This window comes from Cimex lectularius, unplaced genomic scaffold (genome assembly GCF_000648675.2).
Source record: "Cimex lectularius strain Harlan isolate CLEC.00 unplaced genomic scaffold, Clec_2.1 scaffold287, whole genome shotgun sequence".
Classification (NCBI taxonomy): Eukaryota; Metazoa; Arthropoda; class Insecta; order Hemiptera; family Cimicidae; genus Cimex; species Cimex lectularius.
In genome coordinates this window covers 460,731-482,648 of record NW_019392990.1, presented here as the reverse complement: position 1 = coordinate 482,648, position 21,918 = coordinate 460,731, and the positions used below count along the sequence as shown (strand labels likewise).

The following is a 21,918-nucleotide window of genomic DNA, read 5'->3' as shown; positions in this document are numbered from 1 at the left end:
CTCTTTCTCTCTATCTTTCTACTTTTATCTCCGCTCTCCCTTATTCTCCAAGTATCTCTTAGTCTGTTAGTCTTCACTTTAGGCTTTCATCTCTCTCTCTCTCTCTCACTCACTCAACTTTCTTAAGTAGATTAAGATTAAGATCTTCTACTTTATGTACCTTATTGCTGCACTTTCAACATTTCTACATGGTAGGACACTTTGTCACTTTCAGATCAGATGTTCAGATCACTGTCGATATCTATTTCTCCCTTGTTCTCCATGCCTGCCTGTCTATCAGTGTGTTTATAAAATGCAAGAATTGGCAATTCTAACGGTCTTGGCGCCGCTGTTGGTAAGGCTAAACAAAATATTTTTGTTTCGTGTTTCGTAAGTAAAAAAATTATTTTATTTCCGTACAATTACCAATATATATATATNATATATAAAGGGTGAGATTGTTTTCGAATTCATCCTCTTTTCGTTCTGTTTTGTAACTGCGTTAACAGCTCTATATGGCCGGTCGTCGGATCCACGCTCTAAACAAAGGGCAATGTGGCGAAAACAGACTCCTCTTTAAGATCTAAGAGTAAAGATGGTATCAAGGTTATTTACCCGAAAAACTCTATTTTTCCGGGTAAAACTCTCCCTCCTTTTCTTCGATTTCCTTGTTTATTAAAAAAAATGTACACTGTAATAATGTTTATCCGGGCTTATATTATCCGAGGTCGATGCCAGACGGCTATTAAATAAAGAGGTGGCATTATCCTGGCATTTTTATAGCCCACGGAAGGCTCGCCCGGTTGACTGTTAAGATTCAACTGGCCTAGTTCACATTGCTGCCTTACACATTAATTTTAGACATGTAATATGCAATGACCTTTCACAATGGAAAATTGGGCCGATCAATATGCGGATGTCATCATTTGTTCGATACATATATTATTTTAGATAATTAAATACAAGTGAATATTTAAACTAACATCTTTCAGGTAATGTATGGAGAAATAATTTTAAAGGTATAAAAATTTGATAATTATGACAAAAATAATAACTGTTCTTAATTCCAATCAGTGCAGCTTGTATGAAAAATTGCCATTGCATCGTGTTGAATGTTAAGCTATAAAATGTTAACATTGTTCTAAACATGATAAAGTAAAACTAATGATATGGCATTTTTGCATAAATATTATGGATGTTAATTTGTCTATATGTGGAAAATTTTTCAAATACACCTATTTATTGGCAAGGTTCTAGGCAAGGCCTCAATTCTAAAGAACAAACTATAATTTACTTTTTAATTTAGGAAATTACTTTTTTCTTCATCAGTCCGTTAATGTTGGTATGTATGAAGAGATAAGTGCTTTTACATATGAACTCCAAAATGTTTGATCTTTGTTTAAATTAAAATATCCATGCGTTGGTGGTAGAAATTGTCCTAAAACATATTGTATACATTTATTTATATTATTTTTTCATTGTTGTTTTCTTAGATTCCATAATTCTAAGGATATTGGATATCAAAAAACCAGAAGAAAAGCACACCTTTTGAATTTCATCTGAAAAGCTAGTTGCATTTGTAAAGTTTTCTGACAATAAAATGTAAAATGACCCAAATAGACGACAATAAAGTGCGTTGGACCGTAATATTTCGCTTTAGTAAAACCGATAAGGTTTTAGTTCAATTTCTACTTTCATAACCTGTTATTTTTTATTTATTTGATCGACGACCCTTGCTCCTTAAATAAATATTCTCTACAAACGTTTTTCACGACACTGCTCTTTGAGGAAAAACGAGACCAGATCCGGATATAAAACAGATCCGATTGTGGTTTACTCTCTACAAATAGCGAGAACTGTAAAAACAATCTTGGCCAAGTGTAAACAGGAATGAGAAATCAAAATGTAGCAGTGGCCAAGAGGAGGTAATTTAAATAGTTTCCATGCCGGAAACATTAATTGAGTGTTGTGCTGCCAATTTGTCCAAACGTGTAATATTTCAATTATTGTGTTCGCTTTTCCAATTAGCAATATTTAAAACAAATAGATAAAAAGTGTATGATATTTTCTTGAAACATTGTATATACTGTTTACAAAATACTTGTAAGGTTTAAGAACGTTAATCGTTTTAGAAATAAACCCTTCGGTAAATAAACTCCTTGCTTTCCGGCCTAAACTATCTCGACATGGAAAATATTTTCAAAATGGGTTGACGTCAAACTGGAAAATTGTGTGACGAGCGATTTTGGAATTTCCTGTAACTCTTTTAAGAACGGAGAACAAAACCTGATATATGACATAATATCAAATTGTATGGAATATTTGAAAACTGAGGTAACTGAAAGTAACTTTTAAGGACGTTTTGAAATGCCTTTTTGTATTGACAAACAATGTTAGTGTGCTATTGTTGCCTCTCAACGGATTTGAAAAGGAAAATTCTATTGATAATTTAGTAGTTCGTATATGATAGTATGACATATTTGGAATTCTATTGGAAGAGCAATATCTCATTTCAAAGTGCCTATCCTTTTGACCACCAACTGTTTGTGATTTTTTATAGAAAAATGTCAAAGAGTTTCTAACATGTAATATTTATGTTGATGATTTCACACATCGACGTTCAGTCGTACAATAAAAACGATTAAATAAATACAGATTTGACATTATGCAGTGTTTTGTTTGTAATTTGATTGATCAGCACAAAAATCTATCCAAATTTACTGGTAGATCGTACTCAATAGCAAAGGAACAGGAAATGTCGTTAGTAGATCAATATAGTGCATCAAATCGATTAGGTTTCGTGGTCCGATTGACCAAATAAAATTTTTTCATTTAATTAATCTTTAAGTGAGGTATTGGTTGAGGTAAAAAAGTCAGTGTCACGAGCAGGATTCGAACCCACGGGAGGTTGGTGTCCGAGTGGACCGAAGTCACGATAGCTCAAGTGGTAGAGCAGCGGCGTATTTAGCCGAAGGTCGTGGGTTCGAATCCCGCTCCTTACATTGACTTTTTTATCTTTACCTATGCCTAAAGATTAATTAATTGAATAGTGCATTAAATTCAACTGGCTTTCAAGAATAAACCATGCGGTTGACTCACGGACACTTACTTTGGGCCAAAGCACGCGTGTATATTCGGCATGTTGAGAAAGGTCACAAAATATAACACAATTGAATCTAGTCTTTGGCTCCTTATAGAGAGCGTTTAGGAATGCCACCCGATATGAGAGTTATGCTTAAGAACGGAAGCGGGTATTGCGTCTCTGGATACGATTTTTGGACGGCCGTTTTGTATTCGCACATAGTAATGATATCTCGTTTTCTATTCTTTTTGTGTGTATTAAGGGTGAATGTATTTATTGTCCTGTAGTATAAGAAGGCCTATGGATTTATATTGAATGCCCAATCGACCCAAAGTTATATTGGTTTTTGAATAATGCCTGTAAAGGGTGATGGAGAAATATTAAGTACTCCTCCACCCTAAGTGCGTGATTTAAGAATGAGTGTAAGTAAGTGTGAGTGTGTGTTTGTAAATAATTTTGTAATTTGTTCTAAAAATGGAAAACATTTTTTTTTTGTCGGAAGTTTTGGAAAATACGGATCTAAGACGAGAGTTAATTTGTTTCAGAGTAAAATCTAAAAACCTGCTTGAGAAATCGGCGCGACTTTATTTAAAACTTTTCTTTTTACTTTTGGAGATTGCAGGTAATCAAACAAATCGGTCATATTTATAATTATCTAGTTGAAGAAGTATCAGAGTGTGATCGTTCCTTTCCAAATGACCTAATTTTTTAATATAACAGCATAATCGTAAACAATAAATAACTTACCGTAGATTACGACAGAAAGTATATTAAAAAATATATTATGAACGCACATATCTTAAATATGTTTTATTTTAAACTTACCTGGCAATATTCTTTGTCTGTCTCTTCTAGATCGTCTCCGGCTTCTAAATCCGGATCTTTATTCTGAAAATATTATTGAAACCGTAATTAGATTATACAAATTAAGTAAGAAAAAAGCAATTTCGTATTTACCAAAACTGGGAATTCTTGTCTAAATTCGGCACACCACTGTTGATATGGTGTACCTAAGGGCGACACCTTACCCATCAGGTCACGAAGTTCTTTACACAATGAAGGGTTCCTATCCAACTCCAACCTCGAAACCCTGAGCCATTCCTGTCGAAATGAAAATAACATTATTATTACAAAATAAATTATTAATTATTATTTTAGCTCGTAATCGACGCACTTCTATCAAATTGAGTATTGCCCTGTGCCAAGGAGGTATTTCCAGTTGTATGCAGGCAGGACTGTCTCGTCTTCGGTTGGTCCTGTCGGACGGAGAGAGAGAAGATCTTCGTGAATTTCCACCGACGACGGACATATTCCCACCTTGAATCGTCCCACTGGACACCCTCCTTTCTTCCACTGGAGTCGAAACTGGTGAAGGGGCCTGTAAGACATAAAAACCAGTCATAAATTGACACTAACAGTTTTAACTGAAATTTTGATCAATAAATATTAGTGTATAAAGTTGCAACAATTAAGAAAAAGCATTGGTTAAACAAAAGGGGACAAAATTGACTAAATTTACGCTAGGGTAGCGAATCGGTCCGAACAACTGTATAAGTAGGTACATTCGACAAATAATACTGATTTTTACTGTAAGTACCTACTATTGACAAACACAAGGAATTTCATCAAACATGGAAGAAATAAGTTGTTTTACCAATTAGTTTAATTTATATTTTTGTATTAGATTTCAGGTCTGCAAATTATTATGTACATTTTTACCTTATTTTTAAATTACGGATTGTCCAAGAACACGTGGATTTTATAAAGGTTAAGCTATTTCACTTTTTTCTTTCTTTGTTTCGGTCTTTTTCTGCCCATCATCAGTAAACCCTAAAAAGATATACTGTCAAATTATAGCATTATTGTATACATTAGAGCATTATTAATTAATATAATTTTCAATTTAATTTAATTAATAAAAATTAAAAAGTAAATGATATTAATTAATAATGCTATTGGGTTGTCCGGAAAATAATGCAGNCATACAAATGAGTAATCCTGTAAACGTAAACAGAATATTTTATATAGATTTTTTTTAATGAAAACTTAAAATCCTGCATTATTTTCCGGACAACCCGATATAATGTATACTAATTTGACTGTACTTCTTGTTAGGCTTTCCTGACGATGGACAGAAAAAATCTCTAATTTAAAAATAAATATAAATAAATTACTTTAAATTACATTTTATGATAAAATATTTTTTAAATGCAGTTTTATTAGTGTAAATTTAGAAGATCTCATTTAGAGAAAATAATACAATAATTAAGCAAATACAGCGATATTTATTTGTGTGTAAACGATCTAATTACTGGAAATTGTAGTATAACAATTGAACGAAAAAATTAAAAACATGAATAATAAATTTAACCAGCTAGTTCGTACAAAATATGAATACATAGCTCAGGAGACGTCCAAAAATAATAAAATTCGTATGTAATACTAATTTCTCGATCGTTTAATACCATGTTTTGAGGCTGGTGATGATCCACTTGGAATCCCAATGTTCCGGCCGACCTCCCCCTCGGCAGCTTTGACCACGTGACTTCCGGAAGTGTCAGAAACCTGGAACCTTCGTAAGTCACTCTGGGCATGGATCGCGACCGAGGGCGAAGATGAGGCTTTTCCATGGCATCGCTCGATACACCTTGACTGGTACCGCCTTCTGGCGAATCGAAATCAGGTAGGTTCTGCAGCTGCTTCTGGAACGCGATGATCTCCTGTTCCGGCGTATCTCTCCGGCAGCCGGTTTCAACCTGGTGGAGTACCTGAATAACAGTAAAAGTCGACATTATAAGAACTCGTAATGTTGATTCATTAAAATAATATAGTTGTAAAATATGTAACTGTTATCAAGAAAAAAAACACAAGTGTCGTCGCAAAATTAATATTAGCATGAATAAAAAAATTGCTTACAGTGTTATTTTTTTAAATCCTGGGTAATGATTATTGCGAAACTTAAAATAAAAAAGTGGTAATTTTGGCCATCAGTCGTAAATAATGTCTGACCTGTTCATGCGAATATAAAAGCGCTAAGTTATATAAAATTTATAAGTTATATTTATGCCGGGTCGTTATTGATTCGACTCTGGCATTTGTTGATGCAAAACATCTTAAGACCAACGCGAACTTAGAAGTCTTAGAAATCACATTTGGAACTGAAAGACCTTCGTACCCAGTTTATTTTTAGGCGGTTCATCTACTCCACTACCATATTAATAAAACGTTGTGTCGTAAATATCCCATTATCAGTTTTCAATTTTGGTTGGTCCTCCAAAAAACCTATTCCACAATTTTCCCCTATTTGGATAGAAATCATTACGTTGAAGATCGTTTGTTGAACTTGAATCAGAGGTTGCGGTTCGATTTCACTATACAAATCATAGTTGCACAATCCTAGGTTTAAAAAAATTCAACTACTATTTCGTATTTCGTCATTTATCCTTTTATACCCAAAAGAACTACGCATTGGATCTGAATTTTTTGATTTCTTCAACTTCTAGTATCAGTAAAGGTTTTATAATTTTGTTATATTTAGTGGTCTATTGACCAAATTACTTCTTTCTATTAATTAATCTTTTTATGTAAGGTTTTGGTTGAAATAAAAAAAAGGTCCTGGAATCGAATCCAGCTTGTGACTAACTTTTTCACTTCGACCAAAACCTTACATAAAAATTTTTAAAATTTGTTTATTTATTTAGTTTTTTATGTCCACTGATAATTTTTTTCCAAGAATAATGGCTATAATTGAATAATCAAATAGAATAAAAATTTATAAAATTAAGTAAAAGATTTCTCGACTTTACTGAAATATGTTTAAATCTTTCTATATTTTTTCTTTATTTTTTTATTTTTAAATATTACAAAATTCAAACAAAATGAAATCATAACCGCGTTGATAGGATAAAAAATGTATAAATCTTTAAACACTTTCTAACAGTTTTAAAATGCAAGTTTGTTTTGTATATATGTAAATGTTTTACATCAAATTTTGATATATTATCACACGTTTCATAAAACATAAACGAATTATGTCAACAGTAAAGATTCACGGCAGTTTTTGTGGGCAAAATTTTTCGCAATGTTTATCTATATTTTTTTGGGTGGGGGAGGAATATTGATAATAGTTAATTAATAAAGATAATTATAATTACTAAATACATATATGGATTGATAATTACTTTCGTGATGTTCGCATGTGATTTCGATCTCTGTTTGTTGCTATGTCTAAGGCTAGAGAATCGAAAAGACGAGCGAGTTTTCTGGTGGTGATTAAGATTAAAGGCAGCCAATGGTCGAAAATCTGCAGAAACACGGACAAAATAAAATTAAAGGTTGTTCAATTAAACATTTTTTAATTATGACTATTATTAAATACCTGATGGACTTAGACGTCCGTCGGAGCTTTCCCCCGAGTGGATACTCTCTTTAGATCTGGTCCTTAAAATATGAGAAAAGGCAAATATGGCTTGCATTGCGGGCTCGAGACCCGATGCGCTTCCTATGCTGTCTCTAGGAACCAAGGAAGCGCCTCTATCAAGGCACCTGTGGCTTCGCACACTTTCGACAACGTGATCCGACCCCCAGCCCGAACAGTCCACAGTCAAGTTAACCTTTAAACAAGCCAATTTATACACCACAATTTATTAATTTCACTTGGTGCAATTACTTTTCTTCGGTTCCGGAGAGTGCTGGGCTCGGTGTCGGTAGAGCTCGCCCTGCTTCGCGGGCTCCTGGGAGCATCGTGGGCGGCCGATGCGAAAGAAGATCTAGACGTGCACGACTTCCACCTCTGAAGATGTGCAGCCGTGGTAAGCAGTCTGTGAAGAAGAAGTCGAACCAAAATAACGGGTGATAGGACGCAGGGGTAGCAGGACAAAAAGCTTTGGACGAAAATTGGAGAAACAGGCTCCACTGGGACCTTTCTTTCCTGGTGTTGTACTGAAAAACAAATTATTATTTTTTTGAGATTTCACGTTTGTTGATTGTTAGACAATCCATTGAAAGAAAATATATCAATTTATTATGTAATTACTAATATAAATGTGCCATTATAAAAAAAAGATCTATTTTCTTTCTCGGCCGATTCATGGACTAACAGTCAACACAAACACGTAATATTATTTTTAATTTAATATAATCTGAGCTTTCTTACAGAAATTTAGCGTGTGGCTGTAGTAAGAATGGCCGCTCAGGACCCATTGCAGGCTAGTGCTTTCCGTGGGGATTCCTTGTGTCAATGAGCTCTGTAAAATAGTTTAATGGATACTCAGAAATACTGTTAAATAACAATACTGTAAAATACTGTTAATTGAACAAATCAGAAAATAAACGTTTTCGTTTTTTTACCTCGATAGCTTTCAGCACGCTGATAACGGCATATTCGACTGATACACCAAGAAGCGCTTTCGTGTCGCCACAAGAAACCGAACTCGGCGGAGCTGATGTGTTGATTATATAATTATCTTCTACAGATTCAAGCAATGGAGTCGGCGGAGGAGCGTCTTCTGAAAACAAACACAAAATTTTTCTGGACATGTTCGAAACTCCAGCCGCGAAACATAATTCGTGGAAATGTCAAGACGTCACGACAAACTACCAATATTTCAGACCCAACGGGATAAATTACAAAATATACAACCGGGTCGACATTCAACACATAGGAGTTATTAAAACTTTGTTGATGTTTGAAATTTTCATTGGAAGTACCTGTGGTAGAGTTCAAACTGAACATCGATATTTACAGGCAACAGTTACAAAACAAATGCATTGCTCAGAATGACAGTTCAGTTTAAAAAAAAATAAATAAATAAAATAAAATAAAAATTAAATTTAAAAACAGGAGTTCATGATATACATAAAATATTGGTATAAATAAGTTTTTTAAGTATATATTTATTACATGTTCATAATGTCTTATTGATTTGCACCTCTTCTATCCCTAATCTATTTCTAATCTAGTCCGTATTTCTCTAAATATAAATAAATATGCTCAATTTTAGTTTTAATAGTTTGCCAATTAGTAATATGTATATTATGATTGTATAATATATGTTTTACCTTGTTATATTATATATTATTACATCTTACGGTTCTATTGGTTAGATGATTGTATAATTATAATTATAGACGAGATGATGTATCGACCTGCTGTTGAACAACTTGGAAAAAAGGATCTTCGATGAGCTCACAACAGAAAGACGATTCTTTCAGATTTTGCTGAGCTTTGGACGATTATATCGTCACCATCAGGGCCCCCATCATCAGGGACAACTCGATGAGTATTAAAATATATATTTCAATTAATTAAGGTTTTTAGTTGAGATAAAAAAGTCAGTGTCACCAGCGGGACTCGAACCCACGATCTTCGGCTAGATACGCCGCTGCTCTACCACTTGAGCTATCGTGACCTCGATCAGCCTCTATCTTGAGAACAAGACACTGTATTGAGATAATTTAAAATTAGGTGAAGCTCAGTATCTCGGTATGTAAGTGCATGCCTGTTTTTTTAAATAAAATTACTTTTTATCTCAGGTACATTGGAATATCACAGTTAAGATTAAATTAAGCTTCGTTAATTGAACTAGATATAGATAACTTAAATTAGAGTACTAACATCTACCACAAGGGAGAGGCATGAGGAAAAAAAAAAAAAAGAGGCATGTACTTATATTTATTTTTTAACCGAGATACTGAGCATCGCCTAATTTGATCTAGTCTTATCATAAATGCAGTTTTTTGTTCTCAAGATATATTTAAATATTGTTCGAGTTGAAGCCCTGATGATGACGATAGAATCGTCGAAAGCTCGGCAAATACTGAAAGAATTGTCGTTCTGTTGTACCCTCATCGAAGAACCTTTTTTTCAAGTAATTATCATTATACTTAACTCTATTATCCTCATAAATAGATACTAGAAAAAAGAAATGTAAAAAATATAGTTATTTAATTATTTACACTCTGTTAAATAATTACGATTATAAAATAATGTATGGTTATTACTTGCTTATTAATTAATAATTAGATGTAGGAAATTGATTATATATTATTATATTGTTATTGTACAATCAATTAACTTTATGGTTCCTATAATTATTGATTGTTTATTATTAGATTGATTATACATTTGTATAATTAATGCAATAACGCTCTACTCTGCGAGTAAATCGATACTCAAGGGTATAAAACATATTTGTTAATTGTATTAGTATTTATTTATGGTTAAATTATGAATTGTATTAGAAAATGTATGATTAAAAATATAATAATAGTATATGATACCAACCTTGGTATGTAGAAAAAAAAGGCAAATGTTACATGAATTAGACCCCTGTATATTGTTGTTTTACAACAAAAAAAGTATGTTTTGATTGATTATTGTTTTTAGTAGTTTGCGAGAAATTTATTTGTGCGTAGGAAAAATAGAAAACGTAAGTAATATACTTTCTAGGTTGAGATAAAAAGTCAATGTCACGAGCCGGATTCGAACCCTGAGCTATCGTGACAACGATCCTCTCGGACACTAACTCCCCACCTCAACCTACAACCGTTCGAATTTTTCCCCCTTTTTGCCATTTTCAAATTTGTAATCAGAATTGGTTGGTTTCTCAGCGACTTGTGAAGTGGCCACGGAAAGCTGTTTAGTGAAGCGATACTTCTTTTATTTATTAAATATCAATCCATTTATGTTTTATTGGTCAACTGACCAAGTTACTTCTTTCCATTGATTAGTTGAAGACCTTAAATAGAATGAATAATTATTTGAAAGAAGTAACTTGATCAATTGACCACTGAAAAGTAAATGGATTAATATTTAGTAAATAATATATTTTTTAATATAATAAAATTATTTTCTGTAAATTCGATCATTTATTCTCCCACGGTCTTGAACTCAGTTGAGTAAGAAAAACGGACGCGTACCAGATGCCCGGACGCTGAAAAGCTACCAATCAACGAAAGTGAGTCTCAATTTGCTGAAAGTATGATTCGTTTAATCCATTAGTCATTCTTGAAACCTGAGCACAGTTATTGCCATGAGTTTTATTTTTTTGCCGTTGAAACTCGGGCAAATCGGAAACCATAACTCTACTGTAACCGCGCTTTTCGTAATATCCAAGGAGGGAATAAAATTGTATGTTATATTCTCCGGAGTCTCTTAGCGTGGAAGTGAAAACAAAAAAATCATCCTCGGTGTAACTTGCGTTGAAAGTTTGGACACTCGCCTGAGTCACTTTTCGCTATATACATTTTTTTAATTGACACCAGAGAGACGGATGAGTGCAACTTTTGCAAACGTGATGGAAGAGGGTGCATTCAAGTCGGGGTTTTCATGATTATCGATCATGTTTGAATAGGCCGCTAGACCATCCCAGGGAAAAGTTTTATCAGCTATAAACAAGTTTGAGAATAACAGAAGTTGCAAAAAAGCTGAGGATAACTTTTCATACAGTCCCTCACCACAACATATGCATTAACACCACGTTTTCAAATGGAACACAAAATATGAGTTCGGACCTCGAAGTTTGGAAACACATCAATTTAGAAATATATACTGTCAAAATTTTTAATATGCTAACGTATAAAAAGACAGCACTGAATCAAAATATAATTAACACAAAATCTTTGTGAATATGCATTTCGTGTCATTCGGCTACAATAAACATGGAATTATAAATTATAAGTTACATATAAAAAACATTATCAGAAAACTGATCATAATATTTCAACTACCTACATATTGTTTGTCTTGTTTCAAATGCCTGTGAAAGGTTTGCATTTAGTTCGACCAAACAATTAATCATATTGATGTGAAAACGTTTCTGCATGTTGAGACATAAATTCAAGAAACTTCAAAAGTTTGCAAAATTTTTTATACATGGTGGTTCGCAATAAGATGCAAAAATTTGGTAAAAGGAGAACGTTAATGGAGTAGAATACTGGAAAAAACATATTTTTACTTATTCCCTCTGGGATATGCGACTTTTGCAAACATTTTTCGGAATGGGAAAAACGGATTTTATAAAAAAAAACATGTTTTTCCTTTACCTATGAATTTTTTTGGTCAAAATTGAGAACATTTAAAAAAAATATTTAAACGGTTTAAATGATGTCATCAACTTTAACCCGTTCAATCCAACAGACAGCCGTTTGGCTGACATAAATGTAAAAAACACAACAAAAACCTTAACTTTGAAAAATGTGCGCTATTCTGTGACAAACCTTCTAAAGATCTGTAAATTTAACAATTATTACTACATTTAGTAAGGTCTCGAATGGTACCCTTGGTCAGATTCTTTAATCAAGGATTATGGTAGATCAAACCCCTGAAAAAACTTGGAAAAATCGAGGTTTTATGCAAGGACTGAAAGCAAACCAGCTTGTGTAACGTTTTTATAAAAACTTACAAACAGAGAATGGTTCGCTATGCAATGCGTGCTAGTAGACTATAAATCGAGGTGAATGCCGACAAAACAGATTTTCTAACTTATTTCGTCAAGAAGATACGATTTTGTAAACTTTTTCGGAAAATACGGACTTATCACACAATAAACAGATTTACTCTGTTACAGATCAAATATTCGACCGTGTTGAATTTTTTCCAAATTTACGTTGACTTGTCTAAGCATCACCCTTTCAATCCGACTGAGAGCAGTTTTATTGGCACAAACGTAAAATATTCAAATATTGGAAGTTCTTCGAAGAATTTCGAAAATTGTTTACGCTGTAACAAACCAATCATAGAGATCACATTTTTCAAAAAACTGCTTTATTTCTTGTACGTTTAAATGGCATTACTGGTAGGATTGGTAATTTTTGTTTTATATATTTTCTAAAAGTATTAAAGGAAAATAAACGAAATTCAAAAATTGAAATTTTGGAATCATCGGGTTAATTTTAGAAGTTTTGACAAGCATCAAATTATTTGTTGACATTTTCTCTTTAAAATACTACAACATTTTTGAAATTTCTCGATGCTGCGTGCTGATGGATCTGCAATTTGGTTGCTCGGACGAGAATAGACAGACCAAAACGATCGGTAACGACCAAATTTTAACTACCAATATTCCTAAATAAAAATTCAGGTGTATAGTAGTTGAACAATGAAGCAACAAATTTATAAGTAATTTAATAAAATTCCGGTCAATACGCTTTTAAACCACGTATGAGTCATATAAATCATTCATAGTAATTGAAGATCAAACCTATGATCAGTGATGATGTCACGCTATCCGCATAATACAGGCTAATCCGGATCTCAGAGCAAGTAGCAATTTAACAGTATGAATCGATTAATCTTATGAAAACATAACTCTTTCAGTTCACTGGTGAAACTGTATTCAGCGACTAAACATTGTCAACTTCAGATTTCGCCGAACGATTTAAGTATTTTTGACACTTTATATTTCGAAATTGTATATGTTATCAATGGCATTTTTTAAACAGTCGAAAACTTAACTAGTTATTTTGAAATTGTATTGTTTTTTTAACTTTTTCACTTAATGCTGTTTTCTTTTTACATAGGTCTTTCTAAATTTTTTCCTTTATCGACCTACAGCATAAATATAATTAAGAAGATTATTTAAAAGAAATAGAAGAAAGACGAAGAAGTATTATATAAGTAAATAAGCGACAAGGATTACAATATACCCTCCAATATGTCGCAATCTTGGAGACAACTTTAATGTGTTAAGCCTGTTACGTTTCTTCATGTTCATCATTTTATTATAAATAATCCTTAATTTTTATTACTTTTGGGAAATGATTTTCTCGTACCTTGTAGAATATCGTACACGGAGAATCTGAGGTTGACTCTATGTTGGAAGCCGAGGTAGACAAGTATCCGTGCTACGTGGTGCTTCACGAACCTGGCGTACTTTGTGGAATGGTTGGTGTAGTACCACTCGTCAGAAGGGAGAAGAAGCTGAGAAAGGACGTCTGGAAGCCCTTGGTCTGCTAAAGCCCTGTGATTGGCCGGGTCTAGCGCCAGCGTCGCCACGATTTGAAGTACGAGAACTAGCAGTTGCTTGAAACAAAACAAAAATAAAAATGTAAAAAAAAAAGGAAATGGTCATTATTTTTTGAGCTATTTACAGGATCGTGGGTCGAATCTAATGCTGCAGCGAGGATCCGAAGCTGAGGTTCCTGGGCAAGCTGGGCCTGCACAGTCTTGCCTTCAACCATGAAGAGAAGAGACCTGGCAGCTAGGAGCTGAAGACAATGATAACTACAATGACGCCATCTGGAGCAAACAAAACTTATTTTAAAATTCCTCCAAAAAACATTTTCTTTCAAAACAACCTAAGACCAAATCGTTTTGCACACAATATGTGTAAAAACTAATCAAGGCATTCATCATAAATTCGTGTGCAAGTTAGATTTTTCTTAAGTGATCACATAAAATCAAATCTGTGCCACATCAAAATCTTATCTCGTATATTATTTTTAAAGGTTTTTGACAAACTAATAACTTACCTTGAAAAAAACACAACGAACATTCGTATAAGACATCCATTACACTTAAGACATTATGAGCCTGGATAACATTAAACATAAGGGTACAGGGTTCGAGTCCTCGTTTAGTGTAGAAAAAGACCCAAGAGACCTAACGTTGCGTGGTTAAATAACACGAACAATCAATCTATCAATTGTTTTATCTAAAATTTATGCTGATTATGTTGGAACATAGCATTTCAAAATTTTTTCAAGTTTAAGATCAACACCCAATCTAACGTATTAAAAATGCTAACAAAACAAAAAACAGAAAACGAACAATAAATAATAATACATAAATAAATTATAAAAACGAACAGAGATGAGGTGAATAGAACATAAAACACGTAGTTACTCTGTCAGGTTTTCTAGGAATACCGACATTAACAAGATATTGAAACTTTAATAAACAATATAAAATATTAATAAATAGGAAAAAAATTAAGATTTTAAACCTGTGGTTTGATGTACAATAAAAGTAAATATTCATAACATTATAACTCCAGATCAAATATTTCTCAAGTTAACTAATTTCGTGATCCGCTTGACCAATTAATATATCACAATTAATTAAGGTTTTTAGTTGAGATAAAAAATCCCCAAGGTGCGGTTGAGATGGGAAGTTGGTGTCCGAGTAGCTCAAGTGGTAGAGCAGCGGCGTATCAAGCCGAAGATCGTGGGTTCGAATCCCACTCGTGGCATTGACTTTTTTATCTCAACTAAAAACCTTAATTAATTGTGATATATTTCTCAAAGGTGCAACACTAGCCATTCTTGGAGATAATCAGGCATCTGTAAAGGCTCTTCAAGATTACAACATTACCTCGAAAACTGTCTGAAACTGCCTTAGTGCCATAAAAAAGATATCTTCAAATTACCTAACACTACAGCGGGTCCCAGGTCACCAGGGTATTTTATGTAATGAGACAACACATATACTTGCTTAAAAAGCCATACATCCATGGGCTCAAATCATTATTGTGGAATAAACTACAGCCCTATGGCTAAAAGAGAACTGCAATCTTGGGTAACTACAGAATAAAGCAAATACCAAGAGCAGAGACCAGGCATATTTAGATATTTTGCAGTTAGGTAACACTTTAAGATAGGACTATCAATAAGTGATAAATGTCGATTATGCCTTAAAGAGACAAACGACTGAAAATATCCTATACAACTGCCTTGCCGTAGCTAGTTTATGGGAAAGCCTTTCTTGAACCATACAATTTTTGGAAACATACCGCTGCGTAGAATAAGATTCTTATTAAGAAATAATCTTATTATAAGATTATTTTAAAATCTATTAGCAGAGATTGGCACTGGAAAAACCTTTAAAATTAGCTACTAAAATTTGATAGTCTTGATGAGAGTGATATTTTCCCCAAAAGATTTTTAAATAGGAACTGAGTGTTTTCTTTTATAATTCGTCTCATGTGGTGATTGTTAATATTCAATTAAAATGAACGGCTGAGGTCGAAATGTATCGGATAAATTCCTCAGTTAGGTGATAAATATTATTGCTGGTTGCGTATATAATAATAAAAACTGATAATTATGTGGTACCACAGTATTATCGGTGTTACTTTAGTTTATCGAAGTCATCCATATTTTAATTTTCCTAAATTAGTTCTTATATAATCTGTTGTTGTGGTGTTAATTAGATGTACTGTTAATCCATACTAGATTAAAGTAATTTACAATATGAGATGTTGTTTCTGAACTTCGAGTTTCTGATGTCAATAATAATAACTATAAGCCTAGAGAATAATAGTATAAAAGACAATAGAGTAAATCGTCTAATTTTCTTTAATACTTATATAAGGTGAACCGTGAACAAATATCAATGCTTCATGAAGTTACCCTACATTGTAAAGTTATTTTAAACTGTAAATTTCATTACAACAATGAATTGAATCCCACATGAGATTTTTTTCAACATGTTTTTACTGTAACCTTAGGAACAAATCTTCAAAATCACTCAGAATATAAATTTTTCAAGCTTATACAATACTTGTCTAACATTTAAGTTTGATTTTATTGGTTCTGTACAAATTACTGATAGAAAAGTTGCCCCTACGACGTAACTGTAAACATGTATTTATTATTTCAAAATGCCAGTATGAATAAAAGGCCAGTATATGTATAAAATTAACGTTTAATTGCTAAAAATTGATTTAAGCAACATTTATAAATCCCAGGCCCTGAAGATGATCTCAATAAAGATCGAAACGTTGGCACGATAAAGAAAATGTTTTTCTAAAACCTACATCACACCAGAGACATCTCACATCTCCGAATAATCACTTTCATTAACGTTAAACATTCCCAGTGTGAATGAAATTTATTAGCGAGAATGGAGGGGCTATTCTCCACTTATCCCAAGGAATGTTGAATACTATGGAGTGGATCAACGAAGTCTTGTGTGTGATGAGCTAATTTTTTAACGGCCTAGCATAAAAAAAGGAAAAAGAAAACAGTAAATATAAAAGTTAAACCTTTTTTCGAGATATAAACGAAATATAAAGGAAAAAATGTGAAAATGAAGAGAAAAATCCACTACTGAGCTTATAATTTTTTAATAGAAAAAATATTATATTTACAACGACTGGTCTTTGTAAAGGGGAAAACGGAAAAGTAAAGCCGGTTCAGGAATCGTCGTCATCCGTCACTGAGCCCATATGGTATGAAGGGGGGCTTGGATAGGACGAAATCCAAGGTAATATCGGCGATGTCTTCTTTAAGTATTATTTATTTGTGCGATGCTGTAGAAGCCATTCAGTAATCCTACAGCCCGATGCATCTACAGTAGATGGTGAATCTTCCTCTTTCGACTTGACAAATTGATGCGAGTGGCGCGGCGTTAGATAGTTCCATTCGATGGCGAGGTACGCTGTGAAGGTGAGAGACAATGTTTTTACTCGATTATCCCCTTAGAGCCATTCTTTGGTTCATTAATTCAGTTAAAGATGCAAAAAGTTTTTTATAATTATTCAAGATGAGTAAAGTTCTTTTAAAGTATATGATTTTATATTAAAAAAGTTCATTACATTCAACAGTGGATTTCTTATCTCTAAAGAAAACAATTTAAAAATTTCAATTTAATAGAAGGTTCACAAGAAATTATGTGGTAGAGAATTTATTATTATTATTTTTTATTCGTGGGAGATATGTATTTCTTTAGCTGAGATATTTAAGTTGTTTTTTTCCTCATTTTGGTTGCTATCCGCCTGAAGTGTGTAAGACACGTTGCTGTTTCGTACGGTAAGGGGTCGGTGTATTTAAAAGATAATTTTTTATTTATCACATTATATTTATTGACAATATATAGGTTTTAATCAAAACTTTATCCCCAATTTTATATTCTACGAATTTTTTTTTTATTGTAGTGTATCATGAGCTTTTTAAAAGTTCCTTAGAGCAGCGTCCCATAATTCACTATAATTAACCTGAGGATCGTTCGGTTCGATTTGCCATGTCAATTCCAAAGGACCGTAAACATTTCTTGCCAGGAACAAAGAATTTGGGATAAATCCTGTAAACTTATGAGTTGCGGAATTAAAAGCGAGCTGAATGAAATTCAAATGTTCGGGCCATTTCTTCTGATCTTCTGATAGGGTGTTATCGCTTCTTTTAAATCCCTAATCCGTCTTTCGCAGATGCTTGCGTCCGGTTTATATCTTATGAAGCAGTCGTGTTTTATACCTCTGGTAAATTTTCGAACTTCTCGGACCGGAAAATACTAGAGTTATCAGAAATTAATTTCTGCCAGTATCCAAAATTTTTGAATACTATTTCGTCAATTGCCTTCGAAACCAAAGTAGAATTACCTCCTCTTAATAGTATTAGGAACGTGTAATGCGTAAAGGCGTCTAAACAAGCCAAAATGTCCATAAAACCAGGAGGGGATGAATTGGGTAATTCTCCTGCGATATCATTCATCAAAACCTGCCCAGGATGTGAGTATAAATTTGCGATGAGAGTTGGCCCTTTTTTTCCTAAAAATTACCTTGATGGCAGATGCTAGAAGTATGGAAATATAGGAGGAAAACAACGTTCTTTTACTTTTCCGGAATAGCTACCATTCACACGACCGTCATCAAACAACTTTTTTGTTTAATTTGAAAATTCCTTCTCCTTCCCCGTTATTTTCTTTATTATCTCGCTCAATAATGCGTCTTTGGGAGAAATTTTGAAAGATTTCAGGGACTTCCGTCAAAACGGCGTTTATTTCCTTCGGGTTTTCTTCTCTTTCTTCCGAGAAATTCCGAGATAGTCTGCACGGTGTTGCATTTTCCTTTTATATGATGAGAAGTGAAATCAAATGCTAAAATTTTCAAAAGCCATCTGGCTAAACTTTCTTTGGAGTTTTGCATCTTAAAAAGAGTTCTTATTAATGACTTGGGGTCAGTGTATAGATGAAAGAGGTTGTGTTCGTGAATGTAAACTCGAAATTTTTCCGACGCGAAAATGATCCCAGGCAATTCCATTTCGTATGCGCTGTAACTCCTTTGTTCACAATCCGTATATTTCCGGATCGCGAAGGCTAGAGCCAAATTCAATCGTGTTCGTCCTTTTGTGTCAGCATTGCCGAGACTCCTTTGCCCGATGCATGTGTATAGATCGCGAACTGACGTGAAAAATCTGGAGTCTTTAGTATTGTCGCTGCTGTAATTGTTTTGCGAATCTTTTCCATGCGTCTTCCCTCTCCGTAGACCAGACCAAAGCTGACTTCTTTTTTTCTCAGTTTGTTCAAAGGGGCAGCGACAATAGAAAGCTCTAGGATAAACTTGCCGAAGAACTGGACGGCTCCCATAAACTGAGCGATCTGTCGGGGAGTTTGTGTTCAGGCCATATCAATAAAGCCTCGATCCTCCTAGGATCAATAGAGTTAGAATTGCCAACTATATGACTCAAAAATTCGATCCTTTTCGGCGCGAATTTGATATATTCTGGTTTTACGGATCCTTTTGTAGTCTGTCTAAAACCTCTTTCACGTGCGAAATGTTGTCTTGGTAAATTTGACTAAAAATGATTAAAACATCAAAATAATTCAAAACCCATTTATATTTAATATCAACAAAAATCTTGTCCATTAAAACACTGAGGATTTGTCCACCTGTCTCACCCGAACGGGACTGAATTATAATTGTATGTTCCAAAGGATGTCTGAAAGGCGGTCAAAATTTTGCTTTTCACTGGTAGACCAATTTGATGGTAAGCCGGATTTAAATCGAAAACTGTTAGAAATTTGGCATTATTTAAAAACATTAGACCGCATTCTTATGACTCTTATCGAAGTCCTTTCTAATAGTCTACCAATTGAAGTCCTCCTTTCCGCATTCAGCCGGTTTTTTGCAACTAAAAAACATGGTGATGTGAAATTGTCTGTACCGGGGAATGATCCCCTTTTGAAGAAGGTCGTTAATTTTTTCCCGTAAAATTTTTAATTAGCATGTAAGGGTGGATTATTGGTGGAAGGTTGATAAGTAATCCTTTTACTCTCGTTTTGTCCCGTCGATTAGTTTTATCTCGTGCTTCAGTAAAGGGGTAAGTCCTAATTGTTCAGTTAATACATCTGGATATGCTCTTTTAAATTTTTCTAGGTCGGAATGAATGGTGATTAACTGTCTTCAATGTTCATTTTTTCAAGTACTAAGGAATTTTATTCATTTTTATCGAAATTGAATGAGAATAATCCTTTCGGCGGGTTTAAGGTCGTCTGTGAGAATTTCAAAAAATCGAATTATATTGATATATCGAAAGGCAAATTCGGGACATAAAAAGTATATTCCCATCGATAATCCTCGATCTTTAGGTTCAATTTCACTTTCTTTTGTATCAAAACCTTCTCTGAGTTTTCGATTGTAATGTTTATAGGACATTTTAATAGTGGGGTCCTTAGACTCGGTTTTGATTATATTAAAAAAATTCCCACTAATACAGCTTATAGTAGCCCCTGAATCCAATGAGGCCGCGGTACTAATTTTATTAATTCGTAGATAAATCTCACTCCTTATATTCTTTTTATTTGTTGCCTGTAAAACTTTTAAATTATTGTCAAGACACCGTTCTCTTATCCTTATTCGTTTTTTTAAGCATTTTTTTCCTTCTTTGTCTAGTACCCATCATTTTCCTGCGTTTCTGCCCTTTCCTGATCTTGATGATTGGGGAATAGAGGTTTCCTGTAAAGATAAATTGGGAGTGGCCCATATGGATAGAAACACTGAGGGGGTATAGGAATAGGTTTTGAGACATGAAGTACACTTGGGGTAGAGGATAGTTAAATTTTTTATTCCAATTAGGGTTGTTCCTTTTAAAGTTTTCCCTCCCCTGAGAGATGTTTCTATTCTGCTGGTTATTATTTCCTTTACTTCTGTTATTACTGAACTGTTATTTTCGCGCCTATTATTCCGGTTATTATAATTATTTCGGTTGTTATATCTCCTAACTTGATAAATTTTATTTCTCCCGTAATTAGTATATCTATTGTCATTATTATTTTGTAATTACGTATGATTACTTTGACCATTATCTCGGTAGTACACTTTCCGAGTATAAGTGCACCCTCAAAAATTTTATTTTAACAATTAAAATTTTATTTATCGTAGTTTTCCCGGTCTGTTAGGTCTTCATTTGTCGTAGAAATGTTTCCTTCTGCTCTGTTAGACAATTAAAAAGTTTTTCGACCTGGTTAATTAAGAGATCGAGTACCTGAATTCTCGTTGGAATTTTTTGAAAAAAATAAGATATAGTTTTTTGGTTTACTCCATCGAGAATGCAATGTATTAATTCGGCCGTAGTGTGGGACTTAAGGATCAGACGAAATTTTATTATACTATCTGCAAAATAACGGAAGCTTTCGTCTGGGCTTTGCAGTTTCAGAATATGCTCTACCTTCGTGAACTCGACGATAATTTTGCCTGCAATAGTCAAAGGTTATTTCATGTTTTTATTCGTTTATTATTCGATTTAACTGCTCACTATTATATGATACCGCAGTTGGAGTGAATATAATTATTGAAGTGAAAACTTCTTTAGGCGCGCTCAGCACTTTTTTTTCTTCAGGAATGGACCCGCAATATTATTAATATCGTGTAAACATTCTAAAAATGTAATAATTTATACCGGGTTGTCAGTTTTTAATTTAACCGTATTTGCTACATTATTTTCTAAATTAGACAGAATTTGTCTGAATCTCTGTCTATTTCCTTAATCAGATCTTACGCTATTTATCGTGGATTTTTTTTCCTCGTTATCTATTTGTCACTGTTCTCCATTTTCTAAAGGGTGCGGAGTCTTGTTTACGATACCCGTTATTTTGCGAGATCTGCAGCGAGTTCTTCGTATTTGGAATTTAGGCAGTTAAT

The 21,918-nt window shown here is 33.5% G+C and overlaps 1 protein-coding gene across 1 annotated transcript in view; it reads right to left on the bottom strand.

Moving 5' to 3' along the window:
* The window catches only part of LOC106670304, a 281,929-nt gene that overhangs the window by 59,497 nt on the left and 200,514 nt on the right, over positions 1-21,918 (bottom strand). The window contains exons 16-26 of the mRNA XM_024229610.1: positions 14,153-14,300; positions 13,835-14,084; positions 8,411-8,568; positions 8,217-8,307; positions 7,731-8,002; positions 7,440-7,686; positions 7,243-7,364; positions 5,527-5,829; positions 4,236-4,439; positions 4,019-4,162; positions 3,887-3,949 (exon numbers count right to left, since the gene is read on the bottom strand). Coding sequence (XP_024085378.1) covers positions 3,887-3,949; positions 4,019-4,162; positions 4,236-4,439; positions 5,527-5,829; positions 7,243-7,364; positions 7,440-7,686; positions 7,731-8,002; positions 8,217-8,307; positions 8,411-8,568; positions 13,835-14,084; positions 14,153-14,300 — 2,002 coding nt within the window. The remainder of the gene's footprint in view (positions 1-3,886; positions 3,950-4,018; positions 4,163-4,235; positions 4,440-5,526; positions 5,830-7,242; positions 7,365-7,439; positions 7,687-7,730; positions 8,003-8,216; positions 8,308-8,410; positions 8,569-13,834; positions 14,085-14,152; positions 14,301-21,918) is intronic.